Source organism: Geotrypetes seraphini, chromosome 1 (assembly GCF_902459505.1).
Source record: "Geotrypetes seraphini chromosome 1, aGeoSer1.1, whole genome shotgun sequence".
Classification (NCBI taxonomy): domain Eukaryota; kingdom Metazoa; phylum Chordata; class Amphibia; order Gymnophiona; family Dermophiidae; genus Geotrypetes; species Geotrypetes seraphini.
Window position 1 is genome coordinate 54,441,685 of NC_047084.1, and position 12,767 is coordinate 54,454,451.

At 41.9% G+C, this 12,767-nt stretch overlaps 1 protein-coding gene across 1 annotated transcript in view; it reads right to left on the bottom strand.

The window, feature by feature from the left end:
* The window catches only part of ITGA1 (integrin subunit alpha 1), a 284,456-nt gene that overhangs the window by 89,492 nt on the left and 182,197 nt on the right, over positions 1–12,767 (bottom strand). Inside the window, exons 11-13 of the mRNA XM_033931541.1 lie at positions 9,755–9,896; positions 1,817–1,959; positions 132–275 (exon numbers count right to left, since the gene is read on the bottom strand). Coding sequence (XP_033787432.1) covers positions 132–275; positions 1,817–1,959; positions 9,755–9,896 — 429 coding nt within the window. The remainder of the gene's footprint in view (positions 1–131; positions 276–1,816; positions 1,960–9,754; positions 9,897–12,767) is intronic.

A 12,767-nucleotide genomic window follows, 5' to 3' on the forward strand; every position in this document is an offset into this window, starting at 1 on the left:
GTGCTCTGCTGATTTACCTTCCTTTTAAATTTCCTCTTACAAATACTAGATTTTTAGAAGAGAAAATTGTACTCAACATTTGCTGGAAACTCAGATCTAAATAATTGTTGGGTTATTTTAATTCTCATTACCTTATCTAAAGAATACACATATACTTTCCCTTGTTCTTCTTTTTCTGTGCCCATATACATAGGAGCTCCAACAAGGAGAAGGTCAGTTACTGAATCATTATTAACGTCAACTGTTGTAATAACACTCCCAAAATACGACCCAATCTGGAAATGCAAAAAGAATGAACATGTATGAAAACTTAATGCTGTTAAATATGCTTTAAACAATCTGAAAAACAAATTCATAATGGGCATACAGGGAACAAAATGTAGATTAATTATCAGCCCAATACTATAAATCAAGCATGTCAAACTCAAAGCCCACGGGCCACATGCAGTTCATAACAAACATCTTTGCGGCCCAGCCAATGTAATCTAATCAGTCATAACTAGAGTCGCAAGATTTCTCCCACAATTCATCAGCGCCAAGCTGTCGCCTATCTAAGCCAGTCAAAAACAATGATACAACATACGAGTATAACCAGTTGCTTATTCTTATTAAGTATTATGATGTGGATGCCTTTGGTACCCGAGACAAGATTTAACGCACTTTCCAACATGCAACATAAACAAATCAAGTTTAGGTGCAATTGCATCGTATCAAGATATGCAGGAAAATTTTTAAGTCTTAGAACTGAGTTTGAAACAAGATTTGCAGATTTTAAATCTTTGGAAGACAAGTTTTCTTTGATTCTCTCCATAAATATAGAATCAGTACCTAATCATAAGTAAGTGGAAGTAATTGAGATCCAGTGCATTTCAGATTTGAAGACAAAATACAGTGAAATTGGCTTGCTTCAATTTTACAAATATTTGCCAGCCAGGTTTGAAAATACTCGAAAATTCACATATGAAAATATTTCCATGTTTGGAAGTACTTATCGGTGCGAGCAGTTATTTACACTTATGAAAGGAAATAAGTCTCTTATCAAATCCAGAATTACCAACATTCACTTTGGGTCAGTTTTAAAAGTAATCACTGTGGACAAGATTTTCCCCAAAATAGGAAAAATAATAGCAGAGAAGATATGACAAGTGTCAGGAAGAAAACATTAATTTTATTGTTCTTTTCTTTTTTTATACTATACTTTTCTAAATAAACCTGTTTCTATGAAAAATGATGTTTTTGCAGCCCACAAAAGCTTAAACCTTGTTTATTTCGCCTGTGTCAGCCTTTGAGTTTGACATGCTTGCATAAATGATTAAAAATTCTGTGCAGAATTTCCACATGTAATTTAACTGAACAAGCCAATTAGTGTGCCAAAAAGCAGGTGCCAATAAGCACGTTACGGCATGGTCATCAATTCTTCTAGCACAGCTTGGTAAAAGGGCCTCTAAGTTTTAGAATTTACTGTAATATATTGTTTTCCTTTCATTAGGCCTGCTATCCTCTAATTCTTAGCAGTTCACTTGGAGCCTGATCCAAACATGATAAAAAATGGCAAAATACAAGTAGAATAGAACAGGATAAAAGCCTTGGGGAATTAGGCCCTTAGACCTTATTCCATATTCCATACTTGTGTAAGACCTTAAATGGTATTCTGTGATCAAGATATATGGCACCGAGGCTTTTTAAGGGTGCGGAAAAAAATATGGTCTTTGACCAATCAATAGATGGAGCTATTTTCCTCCCTCCCCCACCTAAAGGAACCATACTATATTTAATGTCATCTATAGATTGCCCGCAAATACAAATATGTGCTTACCTGTTCTCCACTTAGTGTCTGTTCTATTTTAATGTCTCTTCCTATCATTTTATAAATGATAACTTGGCCCGTATGATTATATCGAGGTTGACCAGCAATGTACAACACATCTCCGGGAACAGACGCAGAATTCACAGTGTAACCTGACACCAAGAAAATATTTTTAATGCATTGTGAAGTACCTCACTAAGGGTCATTTTACTATGGTGGGCTAGCCGTTTTAGTGTGCACTAAACATTAGCGCGCGCTAAACACTAATGTGTCCATTATAGTCTATGGATGCGTTAGCGTTTAGCGCGTGCTAAAGGCTAGCACGCCTTAGTAAAAGGACCCGTAAATTTCAGTACTGCTTTACAACACAGAGATTTCATAGTCAGCCATTTTGGAGGTTTAAAATGAGAATATGAAACAATGATTACTATTAGTTAAACATAAAGGGGTTGATATTCAGTGGTATGTATCCACATAGATCCTGAGTTTTAGTCAAATTTATGCAAGCAGAAGATGAGGAAGATATGGGTACAGAACTCCTGTTCCTTAGTGAAAGGAAGAGAGACTTGCTGCTACTCTTTTTTCCCCCTAATTGCTTCCTAGAGCAGAGCATTCATTCTCTTGTTCTGAGCTATTGCAAACAGATCTGTCTTAGGTATGCCCCACTCAAGAAAGATTATTTGCGGTGTCCTTGATCCGAGACTTACTCATGAGGAATCGGATGACAAATGAGTGTCTTTGTCAACATGTTCTTTCTTCCTTTCAGGTACGTGGCTTTTAGAGTTGTATGATAAATGGTCCAGTTCTACACATTGGCAGTTTTTCTGCACTGCTTTAGCACTCATTCCCTTTCTGCTTGTTTAGGTAGAAAATGACTACCTGGTTGGGTTTACAAAGACAATTTTGTTGGACAGCTTGATTTTTAAAAGCCCTTAGGGTGTTTTTGAACTGACCATATATCCAGTATATAACATTGAATTGTTTTTCCTAGAGAGAACATCTGTAGTTATAACAATCTTGGAAACTAATATTTGGAAGAGTATACCACAGATCATAAAACCAAAGTTAGAGAGCCAAGAAAAAAGGGGTTCTCTGGATTGCACTGGGACTTCAGGGCCTGTTAGGCTTGTCCAATATGGAGATGTACCATAATAGTAAATTGAATCATGAAAGCCATATAAACACATTAAAGAGTCACAGTTTAGCTCTTAGTCTTATTTATAAAATTTGAAAAGCTAATGCCATTAATGGTTATTTTTTTAGTTCTTTCTTTGGGATTCTTTAAATTAGAGGTTTTTTTTTTCTTCTGTTGTGCCTTTTATTGGATTATTGTACTGTTTCTCCCCTTTTATCTATCGCTGGCATGTATATTTCTTTCACAGATACTATAGTTAGATTGTGAGCCCATGGGGACAGAGAGGGAAATTACTTAAAGTACCTGATTAGTTTTGTGGCCATTGTATTAGTCAAATTTTTTTCCCAATTCTTTATTATTTTCAAAACTTACAATAAGTGTAACAATAAAATACAACATTTTCTTCAATACCAGACTTAATACTCTATTAATATCTATTTCAGAATTAATTTCCCCCTCCCTCCTAAACAATCACAATGTTCATCATATAAAATTTCTATATTGACCCTCATTCTAATATATCCAAATTTATCATCCTATAAGACCCCCAACCTCCCCCCTCCCGGATGTGCATGTTTATTTTTATTTTTATCTTTATATATTTCAAATATTTTATCTTTATAAATTTCAAATATAATCAAGCATAACTTGTACAGAAAGGAAATTCAGTATGAAATGAATAAAATAAGAATTAACACTATAGTAAGAAATCAAATATATGCTTAAATTTCAACTCAAGTCCTCAAAAAGGATCCAAGATGGATAATAGGCGAATAATAAAGAAAATTACATTTACAAAGGTAATAACTGGTTGGATGAGGTTAGGGCACCCTTTCTTTAAACCAAGCACTCATATTTCAACTTTCTCCAAGCGTGAGGTTGAGAGAAAGGTTGTCGGTTGAGATGGCTCGAAGAAAACAAATTTATGAGATCGACAATTACACATTTACATGGATGTCGCAAGTAAAAAGTCGCCCCCAGGGCTATGTCACCAGGTTTCATAAGGGAAAACAACATTAGACGTTACAATATTTTGCTAATGGCTCCCAGGTCTCTTGAAATTTTTTAAAATTTCCTTTCTGAATGGCTAATGTTCTTTCCATTTTATATATATGACACAATGAACTCCACCAAAAACTATAGTTAAGCCTTTTCCAATTCTTCCAATTGCTCATAATTTGTTGTATGGCGACTCCTATCGTTATTAATAAAGGCCTGTTGTTCTTAGCTGATATTTGACTTTTAGCTCTCATTGATACACCAAATAGCACAGTATCGTAGAATAATGCCACATGATTTTCCAATAAACAGTTTATTTGGCCCCATATTGATTTCCAAAAAGCTAAAATAAGTGGACAATAGAACAATAAATGATCTAAAGTCCCTACTTCGAGATGACAATGCCAACATTTATTTGACTTAGAGCTATTTAACTTTTGTAACCGAACAGAGGTCCATAATGCTCTATGTAACAGAAAAAAACAAGTTTGTCTCATAGATGCTGACATTGACCTCCAAGTCCAGATTTGTGGCCATTGAGATGCAGAAATTTGGTGCTTAATCTCAATACTCCAAGGCCCTGATTCTCTAAAAGTGCGTCCCGATTTTAGGCAGCTGTAGACGTCCTACAGCTGTCTAATCAGCCAATCGGGATGCACGTTTTAAAAAAAAAAAATGCTCCTCAGGCAGGCCTGAAGGCGCCTCCGGGAGCCTAGGGAGACCCGCAAGATGCCTAAGCTCGTCTAAGGGCCTTAGGCGGGCCTTAGGCTGAACCTAGGCGGCCCTACGCGTCTCCCTAGTAGATGAGAAGCTTAAAAATGTAGGCCAGCAAAATGCTGGTCTACATTGTAAGTAGACGCGGCCGCTATACTTATCGCGGCAAGGGATCTCTCTGCCGCTATAAGTATAGCGGGCCGTGGCCCTTGACCGATCACTGGCAGGAGGGTGCCCAAACCCTCCTGCCCGAAGACGCACCCCCCTCCCCGACACTACCAACCGCCCCCCCCCCGACACTACCGACCGCCCCCCCCGACATTACCGATCCCCCCCGACAATATCGGTCGCTGGCAGGAGGGTGCCCAATCCCTCCTGCCCGAAGACGCACCCCCCCCGGCGCTAACAACCCCCACTCCACCAAACCTGTTCTTACAGATGGGTCTTGCACGTCGAGCAAGCAGGCACGCCTCGTCAAAATGAGGCGGGCCCGCCCCTTCCCGGCCCATCCCGCCGAAGCCTAAGGCCTGATTGGCCCAGGCTCTAGAAGCCTGGACCAATCAGGCCTTAGGCATAGCGGGTCCGCCCATCCCCACTTAATCTAAGGCCTGATTGGCCAATCAGACCTTAGACTTAGTAGGGATGGGCGGACCCGCTATTCCTAAGGCCTGATTGGTCCAGGCTTCTAGAGCCTGGGCCAATCAGGCCTTAGGCTTCAGCGGGATGGGCCGGGAAGGGGCGGGCCCACCTCATTTCGACGAGGCGTGCCTGCTTGCTCGACGTGCAAGACCCATCTGTAAGAACAGGTTTGGTGGAGTGGGGGTTGTTAGCGCCGGGGGGGGGGGGTGCGTCTTCGGGCAGGAGGGATTGGGCACCCTCCTGCCAGCGACCGATATTGTCGGGGGGGGGGGGTGGGCGGTCGGTAGTGTCGGGGAGGGGGGTGCGTCTTCGGGCAGGAGGGTTTGGGCACCCTCCTGCCAGTGATCGGTCAGGGGGCCACGGCCCGCTATACTTATAGCGGCAGAGAGATCCCTTGCCGCGATAAGTGTAGCGGGCCGTGTCTAATCTAACCCGATTCTCTAACCCGCGTCTGTAACATGGATGCCGGTTACAGAATCGGGGTTTAGTTTAGGCTGATTCTGAATAGGACGCCTCTCCCGGGCGTCCTATACAGAATCAGGGCCTAGGTGTCTTGCGGGCCTCACCTTCAATGTAGGCGACCTGCCTGGGGAGCATTTTTTTTATAAAAACGTGCATCCCAATTGGCTGATTAGACAGCTGTAGGACGCCTACAGCTGCCTAAAATCGGGACGCACTTTTAGAGAATCAGGGCCCAAATGTCCCTAAGCCCAGTTTTTGGTTTCTTGTTTATAAATCCAGCAATCAATTTATACCACTGTGCGGCCTGATGTCCCAGGAAATCCACCTGAAAGCATAAGAATCCCAAACTATATTGATTATTTAATTTTTTCCATTCAGGGAACCCCACCTGAATGGCCTGCTTCAGTTGCAACCATCTAAAACTTTGTATTAGTCAAATTTTAATTGTTTTTGTAAACCGCTTTGAAGCCTGTGTGGTGATTTAGCGGTATATAAACTCTGCATTAAATTAAATTAAATTAAAAAATCATTGCTTATCAATCTTTTTCAGGCCACAACTTCATGGTCACACCCCCGCCACAGCACATAGCTATGATACGCTTCTGTACTTCTGGGATGGGTCATAGCTCCAAATGTGGAGTGCATGACCCATTTGGGGGTCACAACCCACAGTTTGAGAAGCCCAAGTAAGTCTACCTACACCATGAAGGGGATGGGCGGTGGAGGGCTTTGAACCTGGCGGGTTGGGGGTAGGAGGGGATAGAAGAGAGGAGGCTATTTTGGGATCCAGGAGGGGGATCAGCAGCACTTTGACACTGAAAGCCAATAATGCGGGTCCTGGCCAATATTTAACGCTGGAGTCCGCAAAGCTAGGTGGGTAAATATTGCTGCCACCTGTATAAACCCTGGCTCATCCCAAAAGCCCCTGACCTGCCCACTGTTTTGTTGGGTAGTCTGTGGTCATATTCAGTGGCACTGCCTGGTTAAGTGCCACTGCATATCATCACTTAGGTGGTGATAAGAGATTTAACAGGGAAGGCTCTTGCCTGCTTAAATCACTTTGAATATCAGCCAGATAGCTCAAATACGAATATACTACTACTACTATTTATCACTTCTATAGTGCTGAAAGACATACACAACGCTGTACATTTAGACATTTAATAGACGGTCCCTTCTAAGAAGAGCTTACAATCTAACTTGGACAGACAGACATGACATACAGGGATGGGGATAGAGTACCCAAGGTGACAGAAGTTAGGAGTTGAAAGCAGTCTCAAAGAGGTGGGCTTTTAACTTAGACTTGAACACTGCCAAAAGACGGAGCTCACTGCGGGGATTCGGGCAGTTTGTTTCAGGCATATGGTGCAGCAAGAAAAACGTGATGGAGAATGCAGTTGGCAGTGGAGAAGAAGGGCACGGATAGGAGGGACCTGCCGGCTGAGCAGTGCTCACAGGGGGAACATAGGAGGAGAAAAGTGAAAAGAGATAACAAGGGGCTGCCGAGTGAATACATTTGTATGTCAGTAAGAGGAGTTTCAATTGTAGTCGAAACGGATGGGGAGACGATCAAGTGACTTTAGGAGAGGGGTAATGTGTGTATAGCAGCTCTTGCAGAATATGAGTCATGCAGCTGAATTTTGAATGGATTGAAGGGGAAAAAGATGGCTGAGCGGAAGACCTGAGAGTAGCAAGATGCAGTAATCTAAGCGCGAGGTGATGGGGGTGTGGATAAGAGTTTTGGTAGAAACATAGAAACATAGAAAGATGACGGCAGAAAAGGGCTATAGCCCATCAAGTCTGCCCACTCTACTGTCCCACCCCATTAAGTCAGAGTGCTGTTCGACCCACGTAGAGATCCCATGTGGATGTCCCATTTATTCTTAAAGTCGAGCACGCTAGTGGCCTTGATCACCTGCATCGGTAGTTTGTTCCAGTGATCCACCACCCTTTCTGTAAAGAAATACTTCCTGGTGTCACCACCAAATCTCCCTCCTCTGAGTTTGAACGGGTGCCCCCTTGTGACTGAAGGTCCCTTAGGAAAGAATATGTCGTTTTCCACCTCGACACGATCCGTGACGTACTTAAATGTCTCAATCATATCACCCCTCTCCCTGCGCTCCTCTAGAGAGTAGAGCTGGAACTTGCCCAGTCTTTCCTCATATGAGAGACCCTTGAGTCTGGAGACCATCCTAGTGGCCATTCGCTGGACTGACTCAACTCGAAGTACATCTTTACGGTAATGTGGCCTCCAGAATTGCACACAGTACTCCAGATGAGGTCTCACCATGGCTCTGTACAGTGGCATTATGACTTCAAGTTTACGGCTGATGAAGCTTCTATTGATACATCCCATCATCCGCCTTGCCTTGGATGAGGCCTTCTCTACCTGTTTGGTAGCCTTCATGTCTGCACTGATGATTACTCCCAAGTCCCGTTCTTCTGAGGTCGTAGCTAGTGTTTCTCCATTCAAGGTGTATGTTCTGCATGGATTTCTGCTGCCGAGATGCATCACCTTACACTTCTTTGTGTTGAAGCCCAGCTGCCATGTTGAGGACCAGTTTTCCAACTTGATCAGATCCTGCGCCATACCATCTGTGAGATCGCTTTCACCTACTATATTACACAGTTTGGCGTCGTCGGCAAACAGCGCTATTTTTCCCTGAAGCCCTCGGGTCAAGTCCCTTATGAATATGTTAAAAAGGGATGGTCTCAGGACTGAGCCCTGCGGCACTCCGCTAGTCACCTCCGATGTCTCAGAGAGAGTGCCATTGACCACCACTCTCTGAAGTCTTCCACTTAGCCAATCATTGACCCATGCAGTTAGTTTCTCACCTAACCCCATCGATTTCATCTTGTTTAATAGTCTACGGTGTGGGACACTGTCAAAAGCTTTACTGAAATCCAAGTATACTATGTCCAGAGACTCTCTCGAGTCTAGCTTTCCTGTCACCCAATCAAAGAAGCTGATGAGATTGGACTGGCATGACCTGCCCCTAGTGAATCCATGTTGACAGGGATCCCTCAGATTCCCCTCATCCAATATCGTGTCTAATTTCCCTTTAAGTAGAGTTTCCATGAGTTTACATACTATTGATGTGAGACTTACTGGTCTGTAATTCGCAGCCTCCGCTCTGCAACCCTTTTTGTGCAGAGGAACAACATTGGCGGTTTTCCAGTCTAGGGGGACCCTCCCCGTACTTAGGGAGAGATTGAAGAGCATGGCTAACGGTTCCGCCAAAACATCGCATAGCTCTCTGAGCACTCTTGGGTGCAGATTGTCCGGTCCCAAGTAGTGTACTTGGAGAGGAGGGGTTGGATTTTGGTAATATTACGGAGGAAGAAGTGGCAGGTTTTAGTAGTATGTTGTATCTGGGTGGAGAAGGAGAGAAAAGTCAAAGATGACCCCGAGATTGCGAGCAGACAAAACAGGGAGGATGAGAGTGTTGTCCACAGAGATGGAGAATGGGGGAAGTGGGGAGGTGGGTTTAGGCAGGAAGATGAGCAGCTCCATTTTAGCCATATTAAGTTTTAGATGGCAGTGAACATACATTTATCTACTACTAACTCTATTTATTTATTTATTAAAATTTATGAATTGCTTAAATCTAAGCGATGTACAAAAAGATTTACATCCACAATTTCAAACACAAACAAACATTTTAAAATGCAGTAAACAAATAAGTTAGTCTCCCCCACAAAATTTCCTTAATACTGAATTATTCAAATTTAAAACAGATAATAACCACAGAGTTAGAGAAAGGCATCCACAAATAATTGTGTTTTTAACAATTTCTTGAAAGACATATGATCTTTGAATACTCTATTCATATGCAAATAATTCTAACACACTTGTAGCTCAGAAAATATAAATTACTTCTCATTTCTAATTGCTGAAACAAAAGCATTATCCATTTTTTAAAAATCTGTTCTGCTTGCTACATGTGTTATAGGTAATTTCAGGTTGGCTTTAAGTCATGAAATGGACCATCACTTACCTAGATAAGCAGCAAGAGGTTCATTGTTTTCAGAGCTGGCTTTAAATGTGTCATTTCGAGGAATAACAAAGCTGTCAGTTTTCTGCATAACCACTGTTCCATTCCAGTCATATGCACCAACAGCTCCAAGCATGATCCAGTCCTTGCAATTGAACAGACAACAAAGATCATAATAATTTTGGCTGTAGATGGCTCCAAACAGAAGCTTAGCATCAACCTAACTATAAAACAGAGTCCATTCTGCCAAATCTGGAAAAATGGAAGGGCTACAAATTTTGATTCCTTAAATGAGAAATGCTGAACATGGTCTGTTATCATATATGTTTTTGGAAGCCAATAGCTGCATAATTATGTGCTAAAAATAAAAAGGCCCTCTTTTTTTTTCTTCAAGATACAATGCTTACATCCAATATAATCAACACAAAAGAGTCATTCCTTTAACACTGATGGCATACATTGGAGCCTATGAAATAAAGGTTTGCATGTAAAATAAGGGAAAAGAATGGAAAGTTGGGAGCTAATATTCGGTTCATAGACAACCCCGCGAAAGACAGAGGCGCGCGCCAACAACTGAGCACAAGACGGAGGCGCGCGCCGAAGAAAATTACAGTTTTTAGGGGCTCTGACGGAGGTTTTTGTTGGGGAGCCCCCCCAGTTTACTTAATAGAGATCGCGCCGGCGTTGTGGGGGGTTGTAACCCTCCACATTTTACTGTAAACTTAACTTTTTCCCTAAAAACAGGGAAAAAGTGGTTTTCAGTAAAATGTGGGGGGTTACAACCCCCCAAACCCCCACAACGTGGCGTGATCTCTATTAAGAGAAGTGGGGGGGGTTCCCCTCCCACGCCCCCCGTTGGAGCCCTAAAAACAGTAATTTTCTGCGGCGCGCATCTCCACGCTGCGCTCAATTGTCTGCGCGCGCCTTTGTCCCGGCGCGCTTTTGACCTGACACCCTAATATTTAGCCTACAGTGATCAGTTGTTTTTTTTAAACACTGGTCACTTCTGGTAAAGAAAAAAAAACCAAAAAACTATCCAATATTTATTGCCGGTATTTGGATAACAATCAACAGTGAATCTGGGAATCAGTACTGACTAATAATGCTATCCAATTAGTGGCAATATTCAAAGCACTAATCAGATATAGGACAGCCCTTTTGATGTTCTAACCACATCTGGTTAGCTATCTGTTTAGCAGTCTACTGTAGATATCACAGCTAAACAAATAACCTCCAACTTCACCCAAGGACTGCCCTGGTACTGTTTGGATAGTGCTAGGGCAGTCAGAGAAAATATTCAGTTGCACTAGCTCGTTAAGTGCCAGCGAGTGAGATATTCATTTGCACCATCTGATTAGAAGTGTTTGCTAACTGGACAAGTGCTTTTGAATAATGACTGGTTGGATTTTTAACCTGCTTTTTCCAAATGAGAATCAAGACAGCTTTACAGCATTTTTTTTTTTTGCTTTGTTTTAATAAACCAAATACAATAGCTTCCAGCCTCCAAAAGGCCAGTGCTTACATGGGTACCTAAGACAACAGGAGATTTGATGCTGATATACTAAAATGTTATTATCTTTTTGCCAATATGTGAAAAATGTGTTTTTGTGCATGTGTTCCATGTTGGCCCCTTTTGCTAACATTCACAAGATTGCCCCTTGCAACTAATACAATTGCATGGGGAGTTCGTAACAAGAAAAAATGTTACTATAATTCTAACTTAAAGTGCTGCTTTGACACAGTATTATTGAAAGCCGCTCAACCATAGAAAATAGAGTTGTAACCGAGAAGTAAAAACACATTCACTTGTTAGTTTTCATAAGAACATAAGAATTGCCGCTGCTGGGTCAGACCAGTGGTCCAGCAGTCCGCTCCCAGACCAGTGCCCTAACTGAGAGTAGCCCTACCTGCATACGTTCCGATTCAGCAAGAACTTGTCTAACTTTGTCTTGAATCCCGGAAGGATGTTTTCCCCTATAACTGCCTCGGAAGAGCGTTCCAGTTTTCTACCACTCTCTGGGTGAAGAAGAACTTCCTTACATTTGTACGGAATCTGTCTTCAACTTTAGTGAGTGCCCTCTTGTTCTCCCTACCTTGGAGAGGGTGAACAACCTGTCTTTATCTACTAAGTCTATTCCCTTCAGTATCTTGAATGTTTCTATCATGTCCCCTCTCAGTCTCCTCTTTTCAAGGTATTTATACCCAGTGAGAGGTAGGTAGGTACCTTTCTCAGCAAGATCCTGTAGCTAAAGGGCCTTTTACTATAGGTTGTCAAGCCCTTAATTTAAGGTTAGTGTACTCTAACAGGCTACCATTTTGCAGTAATTTGCCTCTTTGCAAAACATTTTGTCTTTTTACAAAACATTTTTGTGTTAACAAATACAATGAGGATAAACACCACAAAATATCTTCATAAAACTACACAAAATGTTGTAAGACCGTGGCACTGAGAGACACCCCGATTCAAATCTAGCATGCACCCAAAATAAGAGGGAGAAAAAAAAGCCTCAGATTAATATAGCAGTGCTTAAACCCAAAAGTACAGAATAAGCTGCTTTCAGTACTTTCACAGGCAAAAAAACTCCTTCACGAAACAGCTTAGATTTAGAAAAGGGCAAAGCCACCCAGAAGAACGTTCAAGGACTTAGCTGGAAAAAGACAACTTGAGCTCCAACAGTCATGTCTCTTCTAACTTTCCAACAAGCGACCTTGTTTCGCCAGGGGATCAATGAACACATCCTTGAAATATGCTGCTGCACAGTGACCAGCCCTGGAGCAAATGAATGCTGAACTCAGCAGTTAAAAAAACTCTGAGTACACACCACACAGAAGATTGCATCCCTTCCGGTCAAGATCTACCAATCAACAACCAGAAGCACTTCCTTCAAAAACAGCTGATTCAACATAACACTAAGAAAATACAACAAAAAAAAAGTTAGAAAAATGCTTGCCACTCCACTCTTTGGTTCAACCTTTGAGGTCACACCGTCCTCAGGGAAAAAATCCTGTGTTGTTC